The 27,882-nt window shown below is 42.2% G+C and overlaps 1 protein-coding gene across 15 annotated transcripts in view; it reads right to left on the reverse strand.

Moving 5' to 3' along the window:
- neo1a (neogenin 1a) overlaps positions 1-27,882 on the reverse strand; it is a 155,466-nt gene that overhangs the window by 37,864 nt on the left and 89,720 nt on the right. For all 15 annotated transcript variants that reach the window (XM_056366464.1, XM_056366621.1, XM_056366539.1 and 12 more), the window contains exons 5-7: positions 23,910-24,046; positions 12,542-12,696; positions 12,311-12,431 (exon numbers count right to left, since the gene is read on the reverse strand). In XM_056366464.1, coding sequence (XP_056222439.1) covers positions 12,311-12,431; positions 12,542-12,696; positions 23,910-24,046 — 413 coding nt within the window. The remainder of the gene's footprint in view (positions 1-12,310; positions 12,432-12,541; positions 12,697-23,909; positions 24,047-27,882) is intronic.

Below are 27,882 nucleotides of genomic sequence, written 5' to 3' on the forward strand. Positions count from 1 at the left end.
ACCGTAGAAGCAACATGACAAGAAAGATTTCTCCTTATTTATAGCTACTGTACCGGCACTGAACAAACTAACAGAATGAATCTTTTTTAACAGATTTATCAAATTATGTATCTAAATATTCATTAGGCAGATAGGTATCAGTATAATCCAAATGGAAGTGAAAAAGATGAGACAGAGATAAAATCCACAGGAAATCAGGTTTCATTATGGTTGCATAAAAGTGCTGCAGGCAAATTCAGCAAAAAAAATTAAAATAAACAGGATTCTATGAAAGAAGGTCTGTAAAAAAAAAAGAGTTTCAATTACTGAGCTAAAGATAATGAAATTAACAATTTCAACAACTTCTCGATTAAATGTAGTGGAAAACATTTGGTTCCTTAGAGCAACCGCTGCCAACTGTGATTGTTTTTTTTCCCCCCCCCCTTACAATCTTGTTCCTCTCGCTTCCTTTTCAAGATAAGACTGGAAAGATGAGCAAGCCTGACAGCTCATGACATTTGAGCAGCTCCTTAACGCGCCCACGAAGGAAACTGAGTCAGAACGAGAAGACAAATGTTTCGACGAAGACAAAGTGAGAAGTGAGGAGTGAAACAGTGGGAGCGAGAGAAAAAGGCTGACCAAGCATGGAGTTTTTTTCTTTCTTCTCTTCAGTTGGTTTTGAGTACCATGTCAACAACAATAACAAATTTCATTTTTAACAACATTTTCAACACCTGCAAAGTGCTTTACAAGCAATACTACAATAAATGAAAACCAATTATATAAACAATAAAAAAATCTGAGACATTCATCAACAAAGAACAAAAATTGCTTTGTGCGCAGGGGAAAATAATAAAACCCCTGCTCAGTTCACCGCAGGGACGGCGCTTGTTAGGGATATAAGCTTTGTTGTGGGACATTTCTTGCACTCTGCATTGTGTTCAGACACCTTATCACTGGCCGAGGGGAAACTGACAGAGATACAGTATCAGATTGCTGAGGGGTGGAGCGTATCAGTAACTGCACACATTCCCTCTTGCTGTGATAATCAGAGACAGTCGAGATTAAAGTGCAGCTCCAACCTCACAAAGGCTTAAACTGACAAGGTGTTCCAACTCACTGACATAATCCAGGAAGAAAAAAAAAAGTCTTTGTGTCTCAAACTGATTCTCTGAAAAATTTCAAAAGGCATCTCCTTAGTATTCCTCCCTTTAACTTTCTAGGGCATGTTCACAACGGTCAAAAAAATGTTTGAAATCTGGCACGTTCCCCGGGAGAGAAATAAGCTTTTATTAATTAAAAGAAAAACATGGAAATCTCAAAAATGTACGAATTTTCTCCTCATTAAGTCATTAGCGGTTGAAATACTTTTCTGGAACAATTTTCCAGCATTGATGATGATACCGATGATGAGGCCAGATGGGACACATCAAAGTCAAGCAAATTAAGAGGAATAACTTCTGAGTGGTCAGCGCTCACACGGTCATGCTCAGAATACTGAAATATGGGACGTAAAGCTTTTGATTTCACAACAGGATTCAACAACACACGCAAGTATGTCAGTCAATATTCAACAAAATTTAAAAACAGCATATCGCAGCTTCCCAGACACAGGCCTTAAATGCTGCTCTAAAGTGTTTGGAGTGGGTCACAGATGTATTCATGTCTCCACACTCCCTGAGGTTCCTGTCGCAGTGGAAAAAAGTGGGATGTGAAAGGACCCATCTGATAGATCCATGGGACTCCTGGATGCCATGTGGTGATATACTAAATACTTTAGCGGGAGGGAGGTGTTTGTACCTCCAAGGATAGTCTCTTTATCAGGCGGCGAAAAACCTCCAGAACCCCGCGCATGTTCTTGTTTATCAAATAGAAAGCTGTCCCTTTGAAACCCTACAGCTATTTCCTCTAAAATGGCACAGTTTGTTCAAGTTTACATTTATCTCGCTTTTCACATCCAAAATCAACATTCTCACATTCCCTGTGGGCCTACATAAACAAGTTAAAGGCTTTTGTATGGGATATGTTTTGGATGGGTCGAGGTCTGTTTTTGCATCCACTCTTGGCCCTCCGGCAATTTACTTTGTGGTAATTTGGTTTTCAGAAAGTGACAATCCCTGCTCTGGGTCCTCAAAATAAACACTGAGCGGGGAGTTTCATATGTGGGAATGTAGAAAGTGCCATATAAAACCCAGAGGATCCACAGATCCCAACACGTAGGGGAAAACAAACGCTCCTATTTGGAAATGACGGCTGTAATTGAAAGGGGGTTGGCTCCATCAATAATTAACCGTCTACTGTGTGTGTACATACAGCGTCCCTTCACCATCAAACACATGTAACCCCTTGATCCATGAGCCACTGGTGAGTTCATTTGAGTGTGATTGCTTTGTTCCTCTTAACGCCTTGCTTCAACACACACTCACACACTTACACTTGCAGAAACATGCACGATCATGAGGCCAACAGCTGCTTGCCCAGACTTGGTATGCAAATTAAGATGTGCGACTATGGCATACAGTGTAAACCCCCCCCCCCCATCCATTCCACTCACCTCCCTTCCCACTTTGACAAATCTGCATCACATGCATCACGTGCTCCACATGCTGGCTGAAAGTGGAAAGCAAGGCCTCTCGGGCTCGCCTTTCAAGCAGATCAAAACAGCCAGCGATGCTGCACATCTCCAGAGCATTTCGCCACCAATGCCCAGGACTGGATACAAGCTTTTCTTTCTGCACTGCCTGCCTTTGTATCTTATTACCTTGGAGGTACACGAATACAATTCAACCTTTCCAGGGGAACAGAGTAAGCCTGGAACGAAGTAATTGATTTGAGAGAAAGCTCTGTGCAACAGTGTGTATGTGTGTATACATGCACTCAACATTTCATGTATAAAGTGAGTGGAGTTGAACAACCAGAAATGGACTGAAAAGGTCAAATAGGATGTTTGTAGAAGTGGGAGCAGCTGCATCCCCCTTTGGGAGCTTCACTATCAAACAGTCCAGCTAATCAAAATCCCACCAATAAAACGGACCCCCTAGGTTAGACCTACTGAGAAGCGGCGATCACACTACGTTAGCAGGCAGCGGGGTGCAAACAACCCACTGTGATGTTACTCACTATTCTACTTTTAGCTTATGGAAACAGGGAGGCTCAGTGCAGAGGGGCGGTGGGGAGGGTGTGGGGGGGTGCTAACAGGAAAAATAAAAGCTCCAGCTTTGTTGGTGCCGCTCACAGGGGTCAGCTGCCTGCAGCTAAGGGAAGGGTGTGAAGGGAAAGTGATGTTTTGGTGCCATGCGGTACTTCCAATTACTGCACCCAGAGGACAGTCCACGTCCAAAACCATCAGATCGGCATCCTGGATGAGTGTGTGTTGGAGGCGGACGCCGTTATGTCGTAAATAAGGGCACGTGTTAGTGAGCCGTGTAAAACGGACTCCCAGGAAAAAGCAGTTTGCACACATACGTATGCAGTCAGGGCCTAAAAGTGGTGTTGATAACAAGACTGACCTTCAAAAAACAGCTCTGACGCAGGTACTGAGGGCTATTTTAATCCTTTTTTTTTTTGTCTTTCCTGTTCAGAACAAGAGCAAAACAGGCATCCATAACATTTTGCAGCTAGCACTTAGGCGACAGACCATTTATAAATGAGGCAAAGCCTTTCACCATGGTTGAGTAAATACAACCCATAGAAAAGTTCAGCCGGCAATGAGAGCCTCAGCTTGTAAACACACACATACACACTCAGCCCCACACGTCCCTGAGAGACAGCGCCACAACACAAACACTTACTCTGCCATCAGCGCCCGTACAAACAGCAATTTGGTGGAGGCTGATTTCAGCTCTTCACAATCAATTTAGGCTACAATCCCTCTGATCAGCTTCCTACAGCCTCCAGTGTAGGAACACATTCACTAATCACTATCACTGACATGGTGTGTATGCGCACGCCAAAAAGATTTTGTTTGTGTGTATTTCAGTTAAGACACACTGTGCTCATTTCAGGGCTTTATCCCCAAATTTGAATTTCAATATATTTTGCTATGAGGCAGAATTTAGTGGAATATATTCAAATTTACATATAATTAATATTCTCCATCAAATGTCCCTGATTTGTTTTATATTCCTTTTTAATGATCGCATGCATTTATAAATATAATTACAACTTTCTAAATAAAACACATTATTACCATATTTGTTTAATCAACCATAACCCACCAACAGCAAATAATACTCACCACTGTAAGTTGAGATAAGGTACTTATTATAATAGCACCCACAGCTGCATGACTTGAACATAAAATTTAGCTGCTGGAGAACAGGTAGGTTTGGTGTTTATTGATTCATACAGGTTTTTGAAGCTATTTTATCTCCCAGTTGCACCATATTAGCCCGTGGTTAGTGCCAATAAGAGACTCCTCTTCCTCTATTCTTATCCCTGATTCTGCTGCACCACATCAACGGGGAAGTTCATTATAATACAATGTTGACTTTTGGAAATTGCAATTTTGAAAACAAACATCACCACAGCCTCAAAATTGACCACAGAGTAGAATAAACACCTCTCTCACAGAGGCCGAACATTTAAAAAGTTTGTGAAAGTAGTAACTGTTGCAGGATGCCCTGCGATGGACCTCATATTCCTGTCAGGCATTTTATAATAATCCAATCTAATATATATATAATGTATATGTGCAGTCACCTGTGTAGATGCAGCAGAGAACAGGAAGTCAAGGCAAGCGAGTGCGGCCTTGACATGATGAATGCAGGCTTGAACCAACGACGAGAGAGGATTTAGTTGGATCAAATCTGTAAACGCACGTTAGTTTGTGTCCCTGTGACCTCATTAAAAACCCACCAAGGCAATCAACATACAGTAAAAGAAGTGCGACCATATGTGTGCATGCACGTGTTTCCCAGCGGTACATGACATGTTGTTTAACTGTCACATTTTCACACTGCTGGCGCCTGCTGTTGAAGGTACACTTAGGATGGAGTCGGTGCCAACAGAAAACATGGTGCGCAGCCCTGCGCTGTGCTGACACATTCACATGCTCACAACGTTACACGCTCGCTCCCCCTGGCCTGGCCGTGACCCTGCTAGCAGATGATGGAGCACACTGTATTCCCTGAAGTGGGCCTGAGCTTTTATTCAGTGCTGGTGGAGTCTGGCTGGAGGGAAGGGTCTTTTAGCAGCCTATTCTCACTTCTTGATTTGAACAGGGAATAAGGCTGGTGCTCTGATGTAGTGGAAGGATCCCCCGTCTGTGGTTTGTGTGTTTCCAGCGTATTTGGAGGATTTTATTTTTTTATCGTTTTTTTTTTTTTTTTACTGCTCTGTCTTCTCGAACTTGACTGAAACTCGCTCAGCTCCTTTGCTGTTTAACCGTGATCTAGTTACATTTTATATTACATGGATTCATAATAAAGTGATTTTCTTTCTTCCACACCAGCTGGAGCTGGAACTGGAGCTGCTGCTGCGGCGAACCACACTGACAACACAGTTTTAAGTATCACAGTTGTATCTTTCTCTTTACTTAACAATTCAATATCAATTCAAATACTACTACTACTAGTTATTTGTACAGGAACAGGAAAACAATACAGATATTTTTGTATGTAAAACCCCTCTTGCTTGCATATTTGCACAAAGCCACATCAATGGATTTAGGCTGCTGTGTTCCCATCTCTCTTGCGTATCAATACTCCATGTGGAAATAATTACTGCTTTTGTACGGTTTCAATATTTGAGTGTCTGTTGGTGTTACAAATTTGCTGCACGTATCAGTTCTGTTTGGAAAAACCGTCTCCTTTTAAGGTTAAGTACGACATTTGAACATAAGGTGGAAGAGCTCGGAGCTTTCTCTGCTTTCTGTTGTTCAGTGTGGGCAGAATTGCTTCTGGCAACCAGGTCTGTCCATAGCAGTTTCCTTTGGCCAGTTTATATTCAGCTTAGAGTCAGCAGACTGTAATGTCTTTGGTTTCTTGCCAGTAGTTTTCTTACAGGTTAATATTTTATGTCCAAGCAACTAAAATTTAGCTTCTTCCATTCATTTTCAATAACAGGAGTTATTGGCTGCTTTCTTTGTTATGCGTTGCTTAGTAATTTTTTTTGTTCATTCAGTGCCTTTACAGAAATATATCTAGGGGCGTTGTGTATCGTAGTGGTTTAAGCAGGCGCCCCATGTGTAGAGGCTACAGTCCTCGCTGCAGTTGGCCCCGGTTCGAATCCCGCATTGGACGGCCTTTCACTGCATGTCATTCCCCCTCTCTCTCTGCCTCCCCGTTTCCTGTCACTCTCCACTGTGCTGTCCATTAAAGGCATAAAAGCCCCAAAAAATATACTTTAAAAAAGAAATATATCTAGATTCACTTTATATCATTTAAAAGCCATTGTTACAAATGTAGTTATTATTACCAAAGTACAAAACGCTGGGCACAGGCAAAGTGCAACTTCAGTTATTAGCCACACCGCTTATCCTTTTAGGGTCACAGGGGGGCTGGAACCGATCCCAGCTGACCATGGGACTATCACAGGGCTGACATATAAAGACATTCATACCTACGGGCAATTTAGAGTCGCCAGTTAACCTAACCTGCTTGTCTTTGGATTGTGGGAGAAAAAACCACACAGGCACGAGGAAAACCTGTAAAAACTCCGGCCGGCTGGCAGGCTCGTACCCAGAACCTTGCTTGCTGCGAGGCAACAGTGTTAACCACCAGCCTGCCGCCCATCATTTGGTTTCAACTGTTGTAAAAGCCTCAGAAAGGTTACAGAAGTCAAGAAAACCCACGCAAATTTTATTTAGATGTAGCTCATTTACATCACGCTCATTTGGTCTCAAGTGTTGCAAATTAGCTGCGTCTAAATAAAGCTTGTGTGGGTTTTCTTGACTTCTGTAACCTTACTGAGGAGTAATATCTGGTAGTAACACAACTAGTATAACTGTCTTGGCCCAGATCAAAGCGAGTGCGATTCAGTGGTTGTATCTACTTTTAGTTGCTATGGCAGTGCCAAGTCATCTGCAGATACAGTAACATCCTGTTGGTTTCTGTGTCATTTCACATGCAGAGTCAAGTCTACTGGAATTAATTGATTTACTAATGAAGTTATGGTAAGTGTGACCCGCTATATATCTCACCATGCCCGTCACTTTGTCAGCTACAGCAATGGGGACAGCACACATGTCACTTTGTCATGCCAGCTCTCCTGACGCCTGCACCCGTAAATACACAGAGTGATGGAGGGAGAGGAAAACCAGGAGACACGGTGAGCACTCAGGCAGTGACGAGACATCTCCATCTCTCAGCGGGGGTCTGGTACCGCTGATGGGAGGGGAGGACAGGGCTCTTCTGTTTGCTGCCACAGGTCTAAGGGGGGGGGGGGACTAATGGCAGCATGGATGGATACGAGGGAAGATGAAGGGAGAGGAGGAAGGGAAAAGAGGCAGAAAGAGAAGGAGACAGAGATGAAAGAGAGGGAGGGATCGAAGAGGACTGCTCATCTGTATAAGATTTGAATTTAACAAAAGCCTGAATAAATGCATTTGCATTAGAAATAGTGTATCACCCTTCTGTCATCAAATAAAAAATAAAAAAAACCCTGAAAAAATGGCTAGAGGAGAAAGAAGCTACAATTCCTCCAGCCATGTTGCATTGAGCACCAACTGACTGTTGGTTAAGTATTTAGTAAAATGTCTCCCTTTCATTCTTGTCAATGAAATTCACTTACAACAGTCGTCGTGGCTAAAGCAGCATGAGAGCTCAGAGCTTATACGTCCAAACGAGCTTTGGGGCTCTCTAGTGAAGTACTTGGCTTGGGCACTAGGAGGCAAAATGTCAAAATATTATTCATGGGAGCTGTGGGAGTGGAGGAGAGGAGGAGAGGAGGAGAGAAGAGAGATGGAGGGACAGGCAGACTCAGACAGCGGAGTGTTTTCATATTGTATTACCATCACAGCATATGGAAGGAATAAAAGTATTCACATGCAAATGGAAGTGCATCTCTCAAATTTATGCAAACATAAAAATAAAGAAAAAAGAAAAAGACACAGCGGAGTGCATCCACTTCTCTTTTTATCTGCCAATGTTAAATGCAGATCTGTCTGCATTTCTAACATCAAGCTTTTAGGTGCTTAAATCTCAAACTTGCCATTTTCGACGAGTAGGCATCTAGTACGGATCCACAACCATGGCTCCTTCATTATACAAATGAAAATACAAAATACTGAAAAACGAGGAGTGCCTTTTCTTTTCTCTTATGAATGTCGGTTTCTAAAATGTAAATGTTATATAATGCATCTCTCCACTTCTAGAAGGCAACAAGGCCAGTTATCCAAAAAAAAAAAAAAAATTGTTTCGGCTACACAATGACACAAAAAGCAGCTGCACAATAAAACTTGGATATACATTTTAGTGCGCCACCTTATCAAACTTCAAACAAAACCTCAGTCTTTGTAGAGTATATGGGAAGATGACAATCATATAAACCAGTGCTTTGTCTAGGCGTGTACAACTTCAAAGTTGAAAAACGTGACCCATTTCCTCTCCAAGCTGTAATTGCCGCCTACTACTGTTTCATGCATAAACAGTTCACATAATCATGTGCCTGGAAAAGTCCACAAATTGTTGCTGCACAATGTCTATAGGTGACATGTGACAAAAACTCCTAAAATAACATGTCCTCCGCAGCTGACTAACCTCCCCTCACCGTCATTGTGACAATCAGATGGACAGCACAGATCAAAACCGCCAGCGGGGAATCATCATGACAGCCATTAGTGATTGTATTTATAGTTTAGTGCGGAAAGGATGGGCCAGTCTGCTGGGAGTGTGATAAAACCCCAGCAAATGTTGAATTAAACTTGTTAATGAGGACATTTCCTGATTAGAGCGGTCATCTTATTGATTCCAACTAGTGTATCACTGTCTCACTCGTGTAGCGCAGGTAATCATTTGTGAGAATCTGTTTAGCTTTTGTCAGGAGAAGCCAAACCGAAATTAGTTGTCGCTTTCCTCTCTCTCTCTCTCTCTCTCTCTCTTCTCTCTCTCTCTTTCTCTCTCTCTGACAACACGTGATGACTCACAACAGAAATGCGAGCACAACTAGCACAACTACACAAATGTACAGAATACAACAAGTCCCGAATGTGGCAGCTTTACAAGGGACATTAAGAGGCACTTACTTGGCCTGCATTACACTGCATAATTAGGTCCCCTTGAGGTCCTCTTTTGGCATTTTTGCGCCTATTTACCCACATCTGTTTGCAACTAGTTGACCCGTATTGCACATGACTGTGGAATGTCCAGGAAAATTGCTGGAGACTGCAATCTGAGGTCCTATTTTTGACCTCCACTCCCCCAAAAACCCTCTCAACCTTTCAGCTTTCAAGGTTTTAAAACGGCTCAATCAAGATGAAGTTTGGTGCGACATACACTAACCCACTGTCAACTACTAGAGTTCAAAGCCGGGTGTATTGATACAGAGCAGATATCACTGTTAATAAGTGCCAAAAAACTGTACACATGCTAACAGCTGACCCTTTTCCAAACACCTACAAGTGGGAATAGTGAGCGGAGCCTCATTTAACTGCAGCTGGCAGTGTCAGGATGCAAAGATTATGACCACTAATGAATATTAGGGAGCCGCTGGGTGTTTAGAAGCAGTTCAACCCCATTGATTTCCCTGTTGGGTGAAGACAACTTTATCCCTGTGGCAAGTCCCACGCTTATCTTCCCCAGACTGCAAGGCAGCCGACAGACAGACAATGTGTTTCTCCCTGGCTCCGTTTCAGGATGATTCGAGCCTGGCACGTGTGAGCGGGATACCTGACCGAGGTAAACCACACAGGGGGAAGCGAAGAGCAGGAGGAGTGTTTGTGAAGTGGACAAAGATGCCCAGCTGTGAGTGGGGGGGTGGTGGTGTATAGCCTTATAGGGGGAATATTCAGGTCAGCACAATTAACACAAAGCCCAGTGTGTTGGATTATAAGAGAGCAGGTGGCTGTGAAAGACAAGGGGAGAGAAAGTGAGTGGAAGTGGTGAGACGGACAGATGGCTGTAGAGTTGTGTGCGTCCGTACTCAGCAGCACAGGAGGAACGAGAGAAGAATAGAGACTGTAAGCAGGGAGATACTACTCTACTAGATCTCAGAGATTCATTTCAACCTCACATCACAGAGCCGTAGCCACAAAGCACAAATAGCCGTAGAAAATTAGCTGATTTCAAACATGTTTTCATTGATTCACCATTTGTAGTCACAAATTGCACCTTTGAGATGGGAAATTATCTTGACACAGCGAAGCGAGCATTTGTGGAGAGTGCTGTAGTGGATGTGTCTATATAAGCATAAAAATGTCAATAATGTACAGGAAGAATAAGCAGTCTCACCGCGACTTCAGTTATTTTTTCAAGACACCATCCGAGCCTCAAGATTGGAGGCTGGATAATAAACTGATGAATAAACAGGAAAATGGAGAACTTTCTGCTGGTAAGTGTGTTTGGATTAGCATTACTGTGACCAAGACAGATGCACACACTTAGAAAAGTAAGAAAGAAAAAAGATTCTGTGTGATATTTATGGATTTAACAGAGATTAATTTCTTCAAAGCTCCGCTTAGGGCAAACTCCGTGTGCAAGGGCAGCTGTCTGAGTAATTCATCCCATTTATCTTCAACTCACACACACACACACACACACACAAAAAAGAGAAGACTTGGGGCCATGTAAAGTGGCAAAACCCTCATCAATGGTGTCAAACACAAACACACAATGAGCTGCAGGTCATCATTATTTCTGACTTAATGTCCTCCAGTCAGAGGGGATGACACAGCTGGGGGGCCACCAGTTGGACACCGCTATGCTAATCCATTAGCCACCTGCTTCAAGTGAGGGGGAGTTGACGCTTGATTAAATTTTGCCATCTTCCTCAGCAAATTGGGAGAGTCTGAGTCAACACTGAAGTAGGGATTGTGATTTTAATAATAGACACAAAAAACCACTGATTTCTGCTGTATTAAGTTCTGCCTTCATTCCCCTCGCTGTTTTATTATTCCTCCATTTTCCACCTTGTTATTTTATTCACATTATGCTTTTCAGTGGAATTGTGTCTCTTTTTTCACCTTTTACTTCTTGTTGTTTTCTTGTTTTGTGGAGGTTTTCTTTTTATACTAGCCCGTGGGTTATTCTATGATTATTATGAGTATACAATTCAAAGTTATATTATGTTTTCTCTTAATGGTCAGAGGAAATGAAAACAAACTACCCCAAGTACTGGGCTTTTCACATTTGCTTCTATTTTCAGGCACTTAGTTTTGCTGCTTCTAACCACTATTCTTGGTGTCTGCTTTTGTTGTTCTCTGCACTCAGCAGCTCCACTCTGGGAATTAGCATTCAAACCTCTTTCGGCTTTAAAGGGAATTGTACAACAAGAGAGACTGTGCTGCAGCTACCCAGGCGCTCTTCGCTTTACCAGCATATGGGCTCTTGTTTAGGTGACGCTCCCTGCTGAAAGGAGGCCTTTGCACCGCTGAGGATGCCGCATCAAAGCACAGGCAGGCATTGTGTCATGCAACTGAAAGTCCTCGCAACATTTCTGTAACACTGGATGTGGAATGGACTGTGCACAAACCAAGCATCGTTTGCCCCACATATACTTCTGTTCCCTTTGAGTCACCTCTGGTTTAACAAGGTCCCAGTGGTTTCATTTCACTGTTCACTACACATTCTCTCCCTCACACCTTCACAGATGTGCTCAGCCTCTAGAATCCATCGAGGTGTTTACGAATAAAGCAAACTATACAGTGAGCAGAGGAGCCACCCTTTTACAAAGCTAGCTTGGGTTTTACAAGCCTTTGTTGAAACAGTATTTCTGCAGAGATTTATTCCTCTTCTTCGAGCAATTCTTTTATTACTCTGTCTAAAGAGCCCAAAGCAGATACTGGGATTTTCTGAGCTGCAGGTACTGGATCTACTATTGGACTTGATTGTAACATTTAAGCATTTTGGCAATTTAACACGGATAAAACAACGATTATTTTATCAGCAGTTGACAACTCCAGCTCCCGTGACTGGGAATCATAAGAGGTGCAGCTGCTGTGTTAAGAATGTGGTAGATATTCAAATGGCTGTGAACTGATCCTTGCATTTCCAAATGTTTGTGTGCCTGAGCAAAACTGATCAGACATGGTTCATGTAGTAGTTCCTGACATTGATTATTTAATCACTACATCTTCTCATGTAAAAAAAAAAAAAAAAAAAAAAAAAAAGATTTTATCTGGCTAGGTAAGACATCTGATTTGCACACTACTGTGTGGTCCTGGTGAGTGGCGTACCGTGATCCAAGATGATGAGCTGGGCGCTGGACTGGATGTTGCCGGCATCGTTCTCTGCAAGGCACTGGTAGAAACCCTCATCTGACTTGACCAGACCCAGAACCTGCAGGTTGTGCTCCTTCTACAGAACAGGAAGCAGAAGAAAGGGGAAAAACAGAATTTAATATTTGTACAATGTCTTCAGTGCAGAAAATGTAGAAAGATACAAACTTCAGTGCCAGATGAACTTACGATTATTTTGAAGTAGTCACTGGGGATGACAGCATCTCCATTCTTGACCCATTTGACAGTGGGAGCTGGCGACCCTGAAACCTCACATTCAAAAACGATGTCCATGGACTCGTGGGCATAAATGTTGGCTGGCCGCTTGACAAACTGCGGAGGAACTGTGGAATACAGATGAGAAAGAGGAGTCAGGGAAGTTTCAAAAAAAAAAAAAAACGAAGAAAAAATTATATTGCATTTATTGTCAGAGTTTGGGGGAATTGACTGAACAGTTAAAGCAAAAGCAGCAAATAAGAGATGATGGGGAAAAAAAAATGTGTAGGAATAATTTTTTCCGTAAGATATTCAGTAACCAATTTGTCAAAACTAACCAGGCACTTCAAAAAACCAGAGCTCTGGTCTCTGCCAGGAAATGAACGAGACCAAATGATTCCATATCTCTTCAACTGCCAAATTGCCAGTTAAGGGAGGGTGGAAAGAACAACAAACAGTATCATCCAACAACCACCCTTCACACAGCTCTGACCTGTTCGGCAGATGGCAACACTTGGACTATTTGATAAAAAAAAAAAAAAGGTTCAATAATCTCCGTTCTTTCTTATTCAGGAAATTGGTGAAAAATAACAGCCGTTTTCGTCACAGTACAGCGCGTTAGCATGCTACACTAGCAAAGCCAGGCACTTGCAGATCTCCCCTCATCCTGGTAATGAGGGCCAGAAAGGAGTTATTTGATCTGCTGCGGTGATACAGCGCCTCATCAATCTGTCCTGGAACAAGGTCACTGGGAGCACAGGGCCCAGGCCTCTTCCTCTCTCTATAATTGGACTGTACGTGTTGTGGGGGGAGAGAGAGAGTGAGAGAGAGCGAGACAGACTCCATGTGTGTATGTACAGTGTGTGGGTGTCTCTGTGAACATGTGCCTTTGCTGCCTCTGTGCTTTCTCTGATAAGCAGCGACCTCACTGACCACAGTTTAAATGACTGTATTGTTAGTGTGTCGCTGTGTGTCAAGCTTCGCCAGCAGCCTCCTGGGCTCTGTGATAGCTAGTTATTAGCATCTATTTTGTGGCTATTCACATGAGCTGATTGGATATTAGAAGCAGTGAGCGGATAAGGTCCTTTTCTGGTTTTATTCAGCAGAGTTACAAGTTGTGAGGTCAAGTCCTCCTCGTGTGCCTGATGTAGCTGTGGCTAATTTGTTTTAACATGGCATTTCTAGTTCACGGATTAGCCTTGATCCATTTGGGATGTGTAGTTAAAAACAGCAAGAGAATTAAGACTCCCAAATTATAGATGATTGTAATTAAATTTGTGAAAGGAACAATCCACTGTATACACATTTCTCAAACAGTAATAGCCTCATTACACCAAGAAGCAGTGCAGTTACAGGACACATTGGTCTCAATGATGCGTTTGTATTTTCCTGACCTTGAAATGCACTTTCTCCATCTGTTCGGTATTTTCATACCCGATACAGAGCACATGGAGAAAAGGAGGGAGGAGAGGCGGGAACTCGGGAAAGGAAGCACACAGGGAAACAACACAATGCCACTCCCACAAGATGCTCCCTCGGTATCTTCAGTGAGAAACCCCGGGGGTAACGTGTGTGTCCCTCCAAGCGGTGCTTTTAAACCTTTTAACAGTTGTAGTTTTAATTGAGAAATGTAATATATTGGGATTATGATTATTATCCTGTGTTTTTAGTAACAATTTCATAAGAGAAATTTTCCACATCTTCCTCTGGCTAATCACGTAAACAGGATAATTATGGGGAATTATCAGTGTGTGCAAACAGCTTGAACAGACAGCAGTCGCAGTTGTGATCATGCATAACTGTAAATAACTTAAATGAATTGAAATAAACGATTTCAACATTGTATGCTGAGTGAATGCATTTAGCTGGTGGTGGTGGCTGGTGGTAGAGACCAGAGACCAGTGCTTTAATTTGGGGTTGCAAGTCATAAACAAAGTTGAGCCCATGGACGTAGACATATAGCTAGCAAGGCAGTCACCAGAAGGCCAAGTCCATGGGCTCAACTTTTTTTTAATGACAAATTTGAGCATTTAAATTAGAAAATACAAATCGCTAAACTTCAACAACCAAACACATTTAACAGTTTAATATACCCGGGTGGGGTTCCCCTTCAGATTTGATGCTATAAAATAAAAATGAAATAAAATAAAAAACTTGCAAACAAAAACAGTAATTCAAACAAAAGCCCACTGTACAGTATCTTGCTTTCTCCTATGGCTTCCAAATTCCAGTTTTCCAACCACACAATGCAACAGAAAACGTCAAAGACACAACACCCGAGTAGTGCAAAAGAATACTTTCCTCACATTGCTTAATGAGTGTCGAGACATTTCTGTGAGCTACACCGGCGAATATTGACGACTGAGCCACAGAAGGAAATGAGGATGGTGATGCTTGTAGACTGGATCACTGTATGATTGTCAAAACAGCTCAAACCTGGCTCTGTGTGTGTCTGTGTGCTTGTATATATATGTGTCCGTGTGTATCTATGTGTGTGTGTACTCGTGTTCCCTGCAGGGGGAAGTGTGAGCTGTGAATAATGTGTTTCACAGTGTGGTGTCCCCTGGATATTTGCCTCTAGTAGCTGTGTAGCAGAGGCAGGTGGAATCCTTGGTTTACTTTGGTGTGTCAGGGACATGCCATTAAGACACCAGTGTGTGTGTGTGTGTGTGTGTGTGTTTGTGTGTGTGTGTGTGTGTGTGTGTGTGTGTGTGTGTGTGGCTGGCTAGGCCACATGTGAATGTGAATAATCTCAAAACGTGTCTGGATAGTTGTCTCATTCCATTATTACCGGTGCTAAATGCTGTACATAACTGTGTTTGCTTCCTTCCCTGCCGGTTGGATTTTGTTTGCATAAAACGAGTGTGTGTGTATATAAGTGACTGCTTACGTATGCGAACATATGTTTTTTTTAAGTCCATGCTGTCTCAATCTGTGCACACTCACTGCATTTGCATCAGTTTCTGCATCACATTGCAGTGTCTGACAGTATCTGTATCTGTGTATATGTATATATACAGTGTGTGTGTGTGTGTGTGTGTGTGTGTGTGTGTGTGTGTGTGTGTGTGTGTGTGCGCAGAGCCCCCTGGTGAGGTTTGCTTGTGACAGGTTTTGATGGTGACTGGTACCCCTGTGGCTCTCTTTATCTCTCTCACGCTCTCTCTCTCTCTCTCTCTGTTTCACCACTCAGTCTCCCATTTTTTTCCACCCTGACTCTTAATCTTCCTATAACTCCCTGTCTATCTCTCCATCTTCTGCCTCCCCCCTTCCTCTCTCCAACTGAGCAGACATGCACCATTTTCTCTAAATGGAGTTCAGACATTTGGAACCTATTGGACTGAGCAATGAGTAGAAACGCCTAAATGTACCAATAAAGCTTGGGGGGGTGAGGTGGGGGGGGTGGAAGCTATCAGGACTCAACAGAGGGTGACGTGTGTTAGGGTGTGTGTGTGTGTGTGTGTGTGTGTGTGTGTGTGTGTGTGTGTGTGTGTGTGTGGTGGGGGTGTCTCTCTCGGTGCAACAACATGCCCGATGACCTTCCTTAATTGGCTGTTTGCAGCATGAACCATGCATATGCAAAGGTGAACTTAGTCACATTTAGAAAGAGGATGCAGAGAAGAATCTTTGGCAACTAATGTGGCGACCGAGAACTCAAATTTAAAGTTCATCAGTAGAAAAACAACCCTTCTTTGAAAGTGCTGCGTAGACGCATGTACACTATGATGGCAGGCAGTTCTTCATATGTCAACACATGAGGTTAATGCATGTTGGGAGAAGGAGGAAACCACTGCGGCTGAATTTTGTAGCCAGAGGGGAAGAGCCTTGTAAGTGTTACGAGATGCCAGCTGTCAGTCAACTCAAACAGCACTGAAGTCATTATGAAAACATCCAACTTCCTTTTCAAAAATAAGTGGGTCATTACCAGCACATAATAGAAGCCAGTGATGTGTCCGACTACTAGTCATGCAGTTACGTAATGTTTTGACTTCAGGTGGCAGAAATATAAATAATGCACTGGAAAAAGTACCAATGTGCAAACAAAGGGAATTCAGGTTTCAACAACAAAATAAAGCTTTGCAAATAACTTCATGCGTAAGATATTATGAAGTAAGAAAACATTCAAAAAGTCTGTCAGACCAAAATAATAATCTAAATTCTTAACTGCTAAATGGAAGTAAAACTGTTTTTGTAGGCAATATAATAAAAATATTAACATTCCACATGGCACCTTTAAAGGGGTGTCGACGGTGTGATTATGGTGTATTTGCTTGATTGGCAGGTGTCTAAGCCCATCACACTCTGCAGTGCTTTAGCTGCTGTAATGCCCGACTGCAGCCTTCACACAAATTTGGATTTACTGGATCCAGTACATGACAAAAGATCCAGGAAATAAATATGTTACTTCATAAACATATGGATAATGTCACAAGATGCCAAGTCCATGTTTCCCTACAGTCCACAGGCACAGAGATGCTCAACTCCTCCAGCTGGAATGTCTCTAAATGGACTGACTTGTGTTTGAACATAAATACCACTCTCTAATGAAATAGAAATCCAACAGAGACAGAAAAACAACAGAGGAAGCGCAGATACATAAAAGAGGGGAGAAAAAAAAAAACATCAGGGCAAATATAAAGGAAGGAGAATAGCTGAAAGAACTCGGATGCCAGTTCTTTGGGGCTGGTTTTATCTCTTTAGCTCGTGGCTTAGTAAAAGAAGCTTTAATGCAGACTTACACTGACTCCAGTGAACTGTTAAAAGAGGGCCACAAAAAGGTCATGTGTGTGTCTCACTGTGAGCTTGTTAAAACAAAACCTCATAGGATTCCTAAAGGGATTCTGGGCAGATTACTTTACTTAAAGCTCCACTGGCAGCCAGGAGTGAACTGAATAGAGACATACTGAGGGGTGAAAGGCCAACCTCCATCTATAAAAAATAAAAAAGGTGAAATATCAAAATCAAAAACCTGAAGAAAGAATCTCTTGCGGTCGGCGTATTTCCGATTAACTGGTGTGATTGAAATAAACAGCTTATTACTCCCCAACATTCAGGCGACAGCAGTCATCTATTAAGGCCTAATGTATGATTGTTGAAGCTCGAGGATCCAAATATGAAAGACATGTTACTACTTTGCAAGCTTGGCCAGAGTCCAGTTAGCTTCATGAAGTTAAACAATAGCTCTTGGGCAGTCAGGGTTTACTCTGAGGGCAAGTGGAGCTCGGACTGCACTAATTACCCATCCTGCTCATGCAAAGATAACAGCTTTACTCTTAATCCCGGCCAAAACAAACAAGAAAGATGCTCTGTGCTTCCTTTCCAAGTCATTGAGTAGAGAATAATGTCCTGTTACAGGCAGACTCATAAAGAGGGAGTTCAATCTTTGGGATGCTTTTGTGGACTCCCACTGATGTTTCTAAAATTACTAGAATTGAGTTGATGCAGAGGCCTGAGATCGTCCATGAAATGCTGAAACAAAGCCGGCGTCACGGTTTGGCTACGGCATATAGAGGAGGTCAAGGCGACGGTGCCTTCATTTTAGAGCAAGAACAACTTTCTAAAACGACATTGTTGTACTTGAAAACACGGCAAACAAAGAAAACACAGCTAATTTGATCATTCACTTGCGTTCTATACTTTATATTGTGCTTTAAAATACACTATTAATCAGTCAGTTATCATCAGAGAATCCCTGAGAATTTGGTGCATCAGTCACTGGATGTCATGTTTCCTTTAAACATTATTATTGCCACAGCAATGAGGTTTTAGTGGGTTAACTTCAGCGATCCTCGAGTGGAGGCATGTTCATTTGTCTTGAACACTCATCAGTAATAGTTTAGATTTATAGACTTCAGTTACTGTAAACAAAAAGAGGAAAATGCGTTTTTACGTGAAGGTACATATGGATGTAACTTTTCCCATAAAGATCTTCTAGACCATGAAGGTGTTAATTAAACCAAACCGGAAGTCAAAAACCAACTGCCAGAATCATCATTTCCTGAGGAGTAACACAAGTAGCAATGTGGCCTGCGAATGACTGGCTGTGTGTTTGCACATGTCCTCCCCTCTAAGGACCACAGAAGTGGTAATCTCAATTTAACAATTAGATGGGCTGAGTGATGCCGTTCAGAAGCTGCTGCCACCCGATGAGCTGCGCCAAACTGGACCGGCTTCCCCACAGCAGAAGTAGCAACGTAGGGCGGACTCGCACGGCGGCTCTGGGAAAACGAAACACTAACGAAACAGAGACATACACAGTTTTCGCATGTTCCTGATGTCATGCAGATGTGGCTCTATCTGAAATAAATAGCAGGCTGTTGATTCCCCACAGATGAATACAGACACAAGAGAAGCCGTCGACAGGAGTCAGACAAGGGCTACTCCACACACCTCTTGTCATACTTGTTAAGATAAACCCCCTATGAAAGAAAAGAAAAGGAAAAGGTGCGTGACTGTGGGTGTTGCTCCTTATCAGGTTAGTGTTGCTTTAAAAGCTGAATGGAAAGTTTCATGTTATTTCAGCCAGAATATCACTGTGACACTGGAGGGCAGGCAGGAAGATGGTGTGTCGGAGTAAAAACAGACTAAAATATCCACTAGATTTTACAAAGGCCGCAATTCTTCCATGCTTCATTTCCAGCAAACTATTCCTGTCACTAGCTGGCAAAAATACTTTCAGCACAGTTTAAGAAAAAATCCCTCTACAGGATTTTCTACTGATATGTTCATTCAGGCTGCACATGCTGGTTTTTTTGTTTTGTTTTGTTTTGTTTTCTCTTGCCTGATGAAACAACGTGAGCTGCCCAAAGATTTAGATTTGTAGATTTGATATACAATCAGTGGCTTATCTTTTCAAACCATTTGCTACAAAAGAATAAAGAAAAAGGTGGAAGTGCAAGCTGAAATTGAGCATAACTACAGTTTTTTTGATGTTTCTATTTTTGCCCATTGCTATAACAAGGTAAAACCCTCCTGCTGTCTGCAGTTATAAATCTAGAGTCCCCAGCCCATAGGCAACTTTTACAGGGGGCAGGGATTTCCTGCATGGGAGCGCAGCACATGGAACGAACAATTAAGTTGATGGCATGATAGCATGAGGCCATGATAAAAGAGGGTCACTAACTCGGAGCCCTATAAAACTGGAAACATATATGTTTGTGGAGAAACTATTTCTGTCTTGCAAACACACACATACAGAGTTCAGGTCTGGGTGGTGCCCCAGTCACGCAAGACCATAATCAAAAGCTGCTGTCTCCTCTGGCTCCATTTTTCCTCTTGCCAGCTCTAATAGAGGGTGAGATATCACAGCAAAGTCCCACTGAACAGAACACACACGCACACAAATATACAGTAATCAAACAAACACATACAAGTGTGTCAGCACACAACTGTTTGCCTGTGCAGGGCCCAGTACTGTAGATGTTAGTGGATGGGTGAGCCAAGCATCACTGTAAACACTGATGTTTAGAGCCTGACATGCTTCAAAACTACCTGAAGTTCTGCTGGAGTGCGTGATGGAAATTTCCAGACCCCATGAGTTCATCAAGACTCTTTAAAACAAAACCATATGGCCAAGATTGACCAGGTACTTTGCTCGATGACCAAGCAGAAAAATGTGAAGAAACCTTGCAGTATAACTCCTTCGAAGAACAGGTTTTCCATGTGTGTACAGACTTCTAAACCTCTTTATGTCACTGGCACTTTGATTATATGTAATAAACACACTGCTTTTAGATATCTATTGCATTTAAAAGACGAGAGGTTATAAAATGCCCTCTGAGAAGCGCTACTTCTTCTGGGCAGACTGGAACCTACGATGACTCTGTACTCTGACTCCGGGCTGGGGCTAGCTGGTTAGCGTGGTAACTTTACTACAAGAATAGAAGCGATATAAATAGAAGCAAAACAAGAGGGTTAAAGCTGAACTTACAATATTTATTCTGGACTGGTAAGTAAACACCTGTTAATGCTAACATTGGCTATGTAGCAATAGCTCCTTTAACTGATCTGGCAGCATAGAGTCAGTGTGTTGTTGTTTGCTACCAAGCTCTGCCCTGGTGAAATCTTACTTTCCTGAAAGAGACAACAGCGTCACTTTCCTGTCTAGACTTGCTGGTGCTCCGCTCCGAACGTGCAGCAGGTACATGGTCAGTGTAAATTCTCAGGGCTCAGAGCAGTGTACATCTCTCCCTTAGTAAGTGGTATAAGGTTCTCATTAGTAGACTTCACTGCTAAGGTACCTTGAAACCCAGTTTCCTGCAAACATTCCTTGAACAGGAGTAAATACTTAATTTGCTTGGGGATTGTTGTCAGCCATAGTTTTGGTGCAGCAGTGAGTGTGAACTGCAGCAGGAAGATGTATGTTAGCAAGACTCAATAGATTACAGTGCCTTACAGTTCATTATAAAACAACAAAAAATAATAAAACATGTCATCCTGTTCAACATTTTGCCTAAATTATGTCTTAGTATATATAGTATAGTATATATATAGTATAATAGTTTTGGGACAACAATAAAGCTCTATGGCACAGAGGAATAAGATACAGTAGTTTGTATAAGATTACTGATTGAAAATAAGTGCTAATTACTAAATCCAAGGCAGATTAATTCAACTGTGTTTGAATAATATTTGAAGCTGGAAATCACGCACAAATTAATACACGCATTTGTTTATTGAATGCATACAGGTGTATAGAGTGAGTGCATAATTGACCTGGTGTGGCATCATTTTGTATGCATGGCTGTGTTGTTTGTGTGTATGTGCACACACCTGCTGCAGCCCCCATGCATCTCTCCTTCCACAGATAAGCACCAGCTGCATCACAAACCCCCAAGCTATCTCCAGGCGAAACCTAACAGTGTTTTACCACATCAAATCCCTGCCTGGCTCTCTGCACCGTTTCCTAAGCAGAAAACCATCCAGTGTTTATGAAAAGCTACTGACCATAAACTCACATTTTCTCCTTGTTACTGCAGCAAAAGATGCCCTAAGGTGTTTTGGAAGGAGCGTCTCACATACAATGTTTCGTATAGATTCATACCACATTGATTTGTATGAGTGTCTTTCTCAAGCGTAACTACATCTTGGGGGAATCCATTGACCTTTCAAGTGTCACTTCTGTTGTCAAGGGAGCAAATCAATGCCCCAATCTGGTTTCTTCATAAATCTGGATGAATCAAATGCAATTAGGCCTGTGAGTCTACAGCATGGGAACTAATTAAACTTTTTTGTTGTGTTACAATGACTGATGTCTTTCAACAATATCTCAGGAGTGCTGATCAATCCTGTGCAGTCTCGTCACATCGGAGGGGGAGGCTGGCAGGGGTCAGGTCAGAGACACGGAGGATTTCAGAGAGAACTCAGCGAACAGACTTGAAGACTGAAAACGAGTGAAGTCGGATGTCCTCCTGTGACCTGATCCGATTTTCCATTACTGTCTCCTTTAATCACAGTGAGAGACGGGGAATGATGAAAGGGTGGTGGAGGGGTGATGAAGAGATGAAGGGATTTGGGAAGAGAAGTATGGAGTCATAGCATGATGTGGGTGTGTGTGAAATGCAATGAACCCGAGAATGAGCCTCAGGGTGTTTCCCCATTCTAAAGTTATTTCACACCGAATCCTGTTGACTTGCTTCACCTGGGAAAAGCATACAAATACACATGAGACATCTGTGCCCATGTGTATTTTTTTCACGGACTCTGTGTGTCTGTGTGTATAATATATTAAATATCTAATGCAATGATTTCACTTAAACCAGTATCACTATTTATTGATTGATTAATCACTCAAAGGGATCATTAGTATTTGAGAAAGTGACTGAAAAATGTATATTATTTGTATATTAACATGCACTTCTATAAATATACTACAACTGTAACTACTGTCTTACTGATATCGTGCAGTTTTTGATTTATTGGTTGGGTTAAAAAAAAGTTTTAAATTTCAATCACAGGTGAAGCTGTAAAGTCACTCTACTGAATCACTATACTTAAATTTGCTGTTTCACAGTTTTCTCAAATGAAGGCAGATCATTTGTAAAGTAATTTTCCTTCCCAAAATAATGAAAAATCAACAATACGATGCAACGTAATTACCTTAACAGTCCTCAAATTTGTTAGATATGTATTGATTTCTGTGGTCACATCATCGTTCTAGTTGGGTTTAAGATTTTTTGTTATGCTTTACTTGCACTGGATTTTGCACTGTGACACAAGTACTGAGCTTATTTATGGATTTTATTACAGACAAGTCTTTAACAAATTAGGTTCCTACTGTCAAAGTGGGACTTTGAAAGTGAAGATTAGTCAAAATTCATTCGGGATTTAGCAGCTTTTTCATGTGAAAGTGTGATAATTAATACAAAAATTATGTCTCAAATTCCAATATGTCTAAAATTCAAATTTGCTCATTAGCACTGAATTTTTTTGTGATAAATACTACAGCATCGGCAGCCTAGTTTCCTAACAGAATTGACCTACTAATAGATGAGGAATGAGTCCATAAACTGCCAATCATTTGTTGTTTTAAATTATAGACAGTTATAATTACAGACAACTGGATTACAGACATAGAAACCAGAATGTGTGGTGTTGCTGTAATGTAAAACATATTGTGACTAATATTCACTTAATATTGAAAAACAAGCGCGATTAGTCTGATTAAATGAATTTGGACACGCAACTAGGGAAACACACTATACTGTCTGTGTCACACTGGTGTGCTATCATGTGCGTCCTCAATATGTCGTCTGGTAACTACTGCCAGCTACTCTTTCAGCATCTTCTAATTCTAGTGTTTGTCTATATTTTTGTCGTGCCAGGGATACGTGAATCTTAAATCTTTTTGTTCTTCCTGTGTGGGGTTGAGTTATGCGAAACAGCAGATATAAACAGATGCTCCATGTGCTGCGTAAGTGCTGAATACACTGCTCACCAAGAACACAGCTTGTATGTTCCCTTTTCATGGTGTGCAGCACATCTCAATATGGCTGCCTGTTATCACAGCCACAGTGAGTTTCAAAACATAATCTCCATGTAAGAAAATTCACCTCGCTCATTTAATTTCAAACTAAATTGTCACTTGCTCTTTTTCAGGTCCGGGATGTCGGCCCTCAGGGCATTCAGTAAGCTAAATGCCAAACATAACCTGCTTTAAGTGAGAGAAGGATGGTCTGAGAGTATTTATTTATACACACACACACACACACACACACACATAGTTTTTGAACTGCTGGCACTGTCATGATTTTTTGCCCCTGTAAACTGCTCACAAAACAACATAGCCTAGTTTGTACCTCTGGTCCTACAAAAGAAAGCAGGCGATGTGGGTTGATGAGGGTACCTTGTACTGTGAGTTGGGCCTGAGCTTCAATGGTGGCGTTAGAATTGTCCGCCATGCAGGTGTAGACGCCGGCATCCTCCTCTGTGAGATTGGAGATCTGGAGACTGCCTCCTCCCACAACCTCCACTCGACCCTCGCTGCATTCAGAAAAGAAACAAGTGGTGGGAAAAGTAGAAGAGAAAATTAGTTAGATTTGACTATGAACAAATCTTTCCCTCTGGTTTCTTTTTTATCAGCAGTACTAATTACCTTTTATTTGGGGCTTTTGCTACATGTAATATTGTCAACATCACATGCAGGAGCCCTCAGGCTGTTGGCCCTGTAGCAGCATCTCGATAAAACTGAACTTAAGCCTCAATTTTTCAACCAGGCTTGTTAAATATGTAAAATGTCATTATAGCCCATTTCCATGAAGCACACTCCCCTCCCGCTTCTTCAGATGACTGCATGCTAAAGGTTCACGTTCCCCTACTGACCTGAGGTTGACTCCACATCTCGTCTTTGCTCTGTCACCTCTTACCAACTCTCTGAATAAATAAAACGTACTAAAAGCCAAGTCAGCTGCCCTGAAAAGAATGCCATTTGCAATTCTTCTCACAGTCATGATTCATAAACAGTCTGGATTTGGAGAGTCAATGCTTTTTTAAATAACAAAAAACATTAATCATTGTGTAAGTTACATGTACATATGGACAGATGCCAATGTTTTATTCAGTACGAATCAGCTTTGATTATACATGAGAGTGCTGGTCTTATTCAAGCTGCAGCTGGGACGCGTATCGTGTACAGTGTCATTACCGCAGTTGTTACGTTGACTCAACAAATGTTTTCATTTTCTTTCATCAGCTCTTAATTAACTGCAGTGACATGCAGCTAAAGAATAACAATACAGCGATCTAACATCAAGCAGGAGCGATTCTGACATCAAGAACTTCTGTTTCTCGTCATCCAGCATCGTCAGGAGCGATACCCAAAGCTACATCTCCTTTATCATAAGCACCGACAACCGGTTTTCACACAGTGTTTTCCTTTTCTCATAAGTACTATTCACTCAGGTGTTGTGCTTTAACTTGTGTAAAATGCACAATAATTTAGACACTGCAACACAGAGTGGCAGAAGATAGGACAACCAGGTCATGCTTTTCAGCAAGTATTTCAGACGGAGCGATCATAAATATTTATCAATCTACAGCATTCTCACCCCATCTTGGTCACCACATATCTATTTGGACAGCCTCTCTCTGAACCAGTGACCCTCCACCATTTAAACAGTCCCAACTTTGATTTTCCCAGTAGGCCCAGGGGGAAGCAGTCTGTGGCCAAGCTCTGGCTTGATTCAACAGCCAGTGGAGCATTTGGAGTACCATGAGGCTGAGAGGAAAGAAAACAGAAATCAATAGCTTAAAGAGAGAACTCTGCATTCACAAAGAGAAACTGAGAGGCGGGGAGAAAAGTAGGAGCAGCGGGTCGGCTGGAGAGGATCAAAATCCAAAGAGGGCCGCGGCAAAGCGAGATGCAGCTGAGGAAAGCAAGATCAGTGCATAATGGTTTCTGCACAGAGGAGTGAGGATACATGCCGAGGTATAGAGTGCACTGAGGAAAACAACCCTGTGCTGCAGGCTGATTTAGTTTTAAACAAACTGCTGACTAGCTAGAGCTTCCACATGAGCTGCTTTCTCTCTCTCTCTCTCCCTCACTAGCTCTGGGTTTTGGCAGCGCTGGCCTTTGAGACCATCTGCCTGTCTGTCTGTCTGTCTGTCTGTGCTGGAGTGGAGCGTTCGAGTGGCACTCGACCTGCTGTCACCAAAATGACATCACTGTTTCACTCATGCTGTAAGGATAAACTAGACTATTAACTTGAGCGCCAGCTATAACCATTTCACAGTTACAACAGTTGCAGTTTTAGGTTACCTAGACTCCCTGTCCTGTAACAGATCAGGACTTTAGTGCCTGAAAATGGAAAATTGGAAAATGGACAGCTTAAATGCAGTTACAGATGTGCTTTTTTATAGGGATACTCTTTTACACCAATGGTAATGGGCTGGAACTGTCGCTATTAAAAAAATCTCTCACAAAAAGCTGAGTTTGGTGTACAATAATTTACCAGGCTGCTTTGACAGGCTAATGCACGGTTGTCATTGTAAACTCATGACCCATCTTTCTAACTGCACTTCTATTATAAGCTTCATAAATTTTAATGATTATGATTATCTAGATTAAGAGCATTTGTTGGAGATGGTGCAACGTTGCCACCAATTTCTATGCTGTAGTAATACTATATCAATTCTGCACTAATAACGGTAAAAACCTGTAATTATAGTGAACCAGTGCCAAAACCATTTTTAACAAACCTGAGCAGTGTGACACCTGTTGTTAAATGCAGGCCAGGGGCGGTGTTATGAAGTCAGATTAAGAGTCATATTAACCCATTCAGACTGTAACACAATTTAACCCCCGGTCTCAATATCAGTCAGTGTATTTAACAGAACACTGGGTCCTTTCTGACAAAGAATCACGCATATGCGTAATAAAGAATCACACAGAGGATTCCTGGGTGAAAAAAGAAGGGTAGCATAAAGAAGGCTGCAGAGTCTTTTTCTTTTGATTCTGAAACTGCAGAACATAACACAGAAGCACTGAAAATGCCAAAGATCTTGCTGTACATTGATTACTCCCTGTGTACATTAGACAGTATGGCTGACACTGGCAGGAGGCTTCCTCCTGCAGTGAGTCTCACCAGGACAACTATTCAGATTCTTTGGCCTTTAGCGCCGCATGCATCTTAAAGGGCACTGACAGCTTCCTCTTGTACTGGAAATAGGAACTTACAGCACATATCAAACCATCAGGCAATTTCACTTTCTGTCCACAGCAAGTCAATCTTAGCTCTGAGTGCAGAAGCTTAAGTGCTCTGTTGAAGAAGGACTGTGTTACTGTTTATAGACCATGAGGGAGGGAGACAAAGTAAATTGGTTCGAAGACACCTTGCGCTTTAGTGAGGGGACTCTCTCCACTTGTGGTCATTTAAATTAAGACGAGGTGCCTGCTGTAAGAATATGACATCCTGTACAGGATGCTGCAGGCCCTTAGTGGGAGATGCTGCTAATTAAAAGTGCATTATGTGTCTTCACCTACAAAGAGCTGTTAAATTAGCTCCCTACTTTAACCGTCACTTTTCATCTTGTTACGAAACAGCAGAGGCACACATGCATACACACATACAGCACAAGCGACTGGAAGATTACAGAGTCACGCAGACCAGGTGCAACGGTGCTAATTGGCCTTGCTCTTTATAAACAGCTCCAGGGTCAATGTTTTTACTGATTCCACTTCCAAAGGGCGCCAATCTCCGTATTGTCTGTCGCTGCAAATATGACATATAAGGTTATATTGAATTTCTGGTCTAGATATTTTCTCATAACACCTGAAAACATCATTTATCAGTTTCAAAATGTTGTTCAGAACAGCAACATCCTCCTTCAGCTCCTCTCTAGTGCAAAGCTCGTCCAGAAAAGGTGTCGACAATGTCCTGTCAACATGCAGAGGTCTCGGACATAATTTGTCCCCTGCTCTGCCACTCAGCTTTGAAGGCAGTGGCAGCCACAGAGACTTTTTTTTTTTTGGGGGGGGGGGGGGGGGGGGGGTGCGCACATTTGGTATGTGTGAGTGGTGACTCAGCCTTCCGTAACACAGACGGGTGGCAAGGTCAGTACACCTGGGCGAAGGGACGCTGCATATCACTGGAGAACTGAAGAACTGTGGGCTGTGCAACACGCTGTCACAGAGCAATCAGTTGTGCTGTGACAGTGGTTGGCGCACGGGTCGTGCTAGCTGCGGCACAAGGGGGAGGCAGGTGGAATCACAACTGTCACAACAACGAAAAAAAAGAGGGCATTCATTATTAATGGATGGAGTGCCAACATCTAAACTTTTCTTGGCCTCTCTTTCCTCTTATTTTTCTTTGTTCAGACAA

The sequence above is a fragment of the Seriola aureovittata genome, chromosome 1 (genome assembly GCF_021018895.1).
Source record: "Seriola aureovittata isolate HTS-2021-v1 ecotype China chromosome 1, ASM2101889v1, whole genome shotgun sequence".
NCBI classification, from domain to species: Eukaryota; Metazoa; Chordata; class Actinopteri; order Carangiformes; family Carangidae; genus Seriola; species Seriola aureovittata.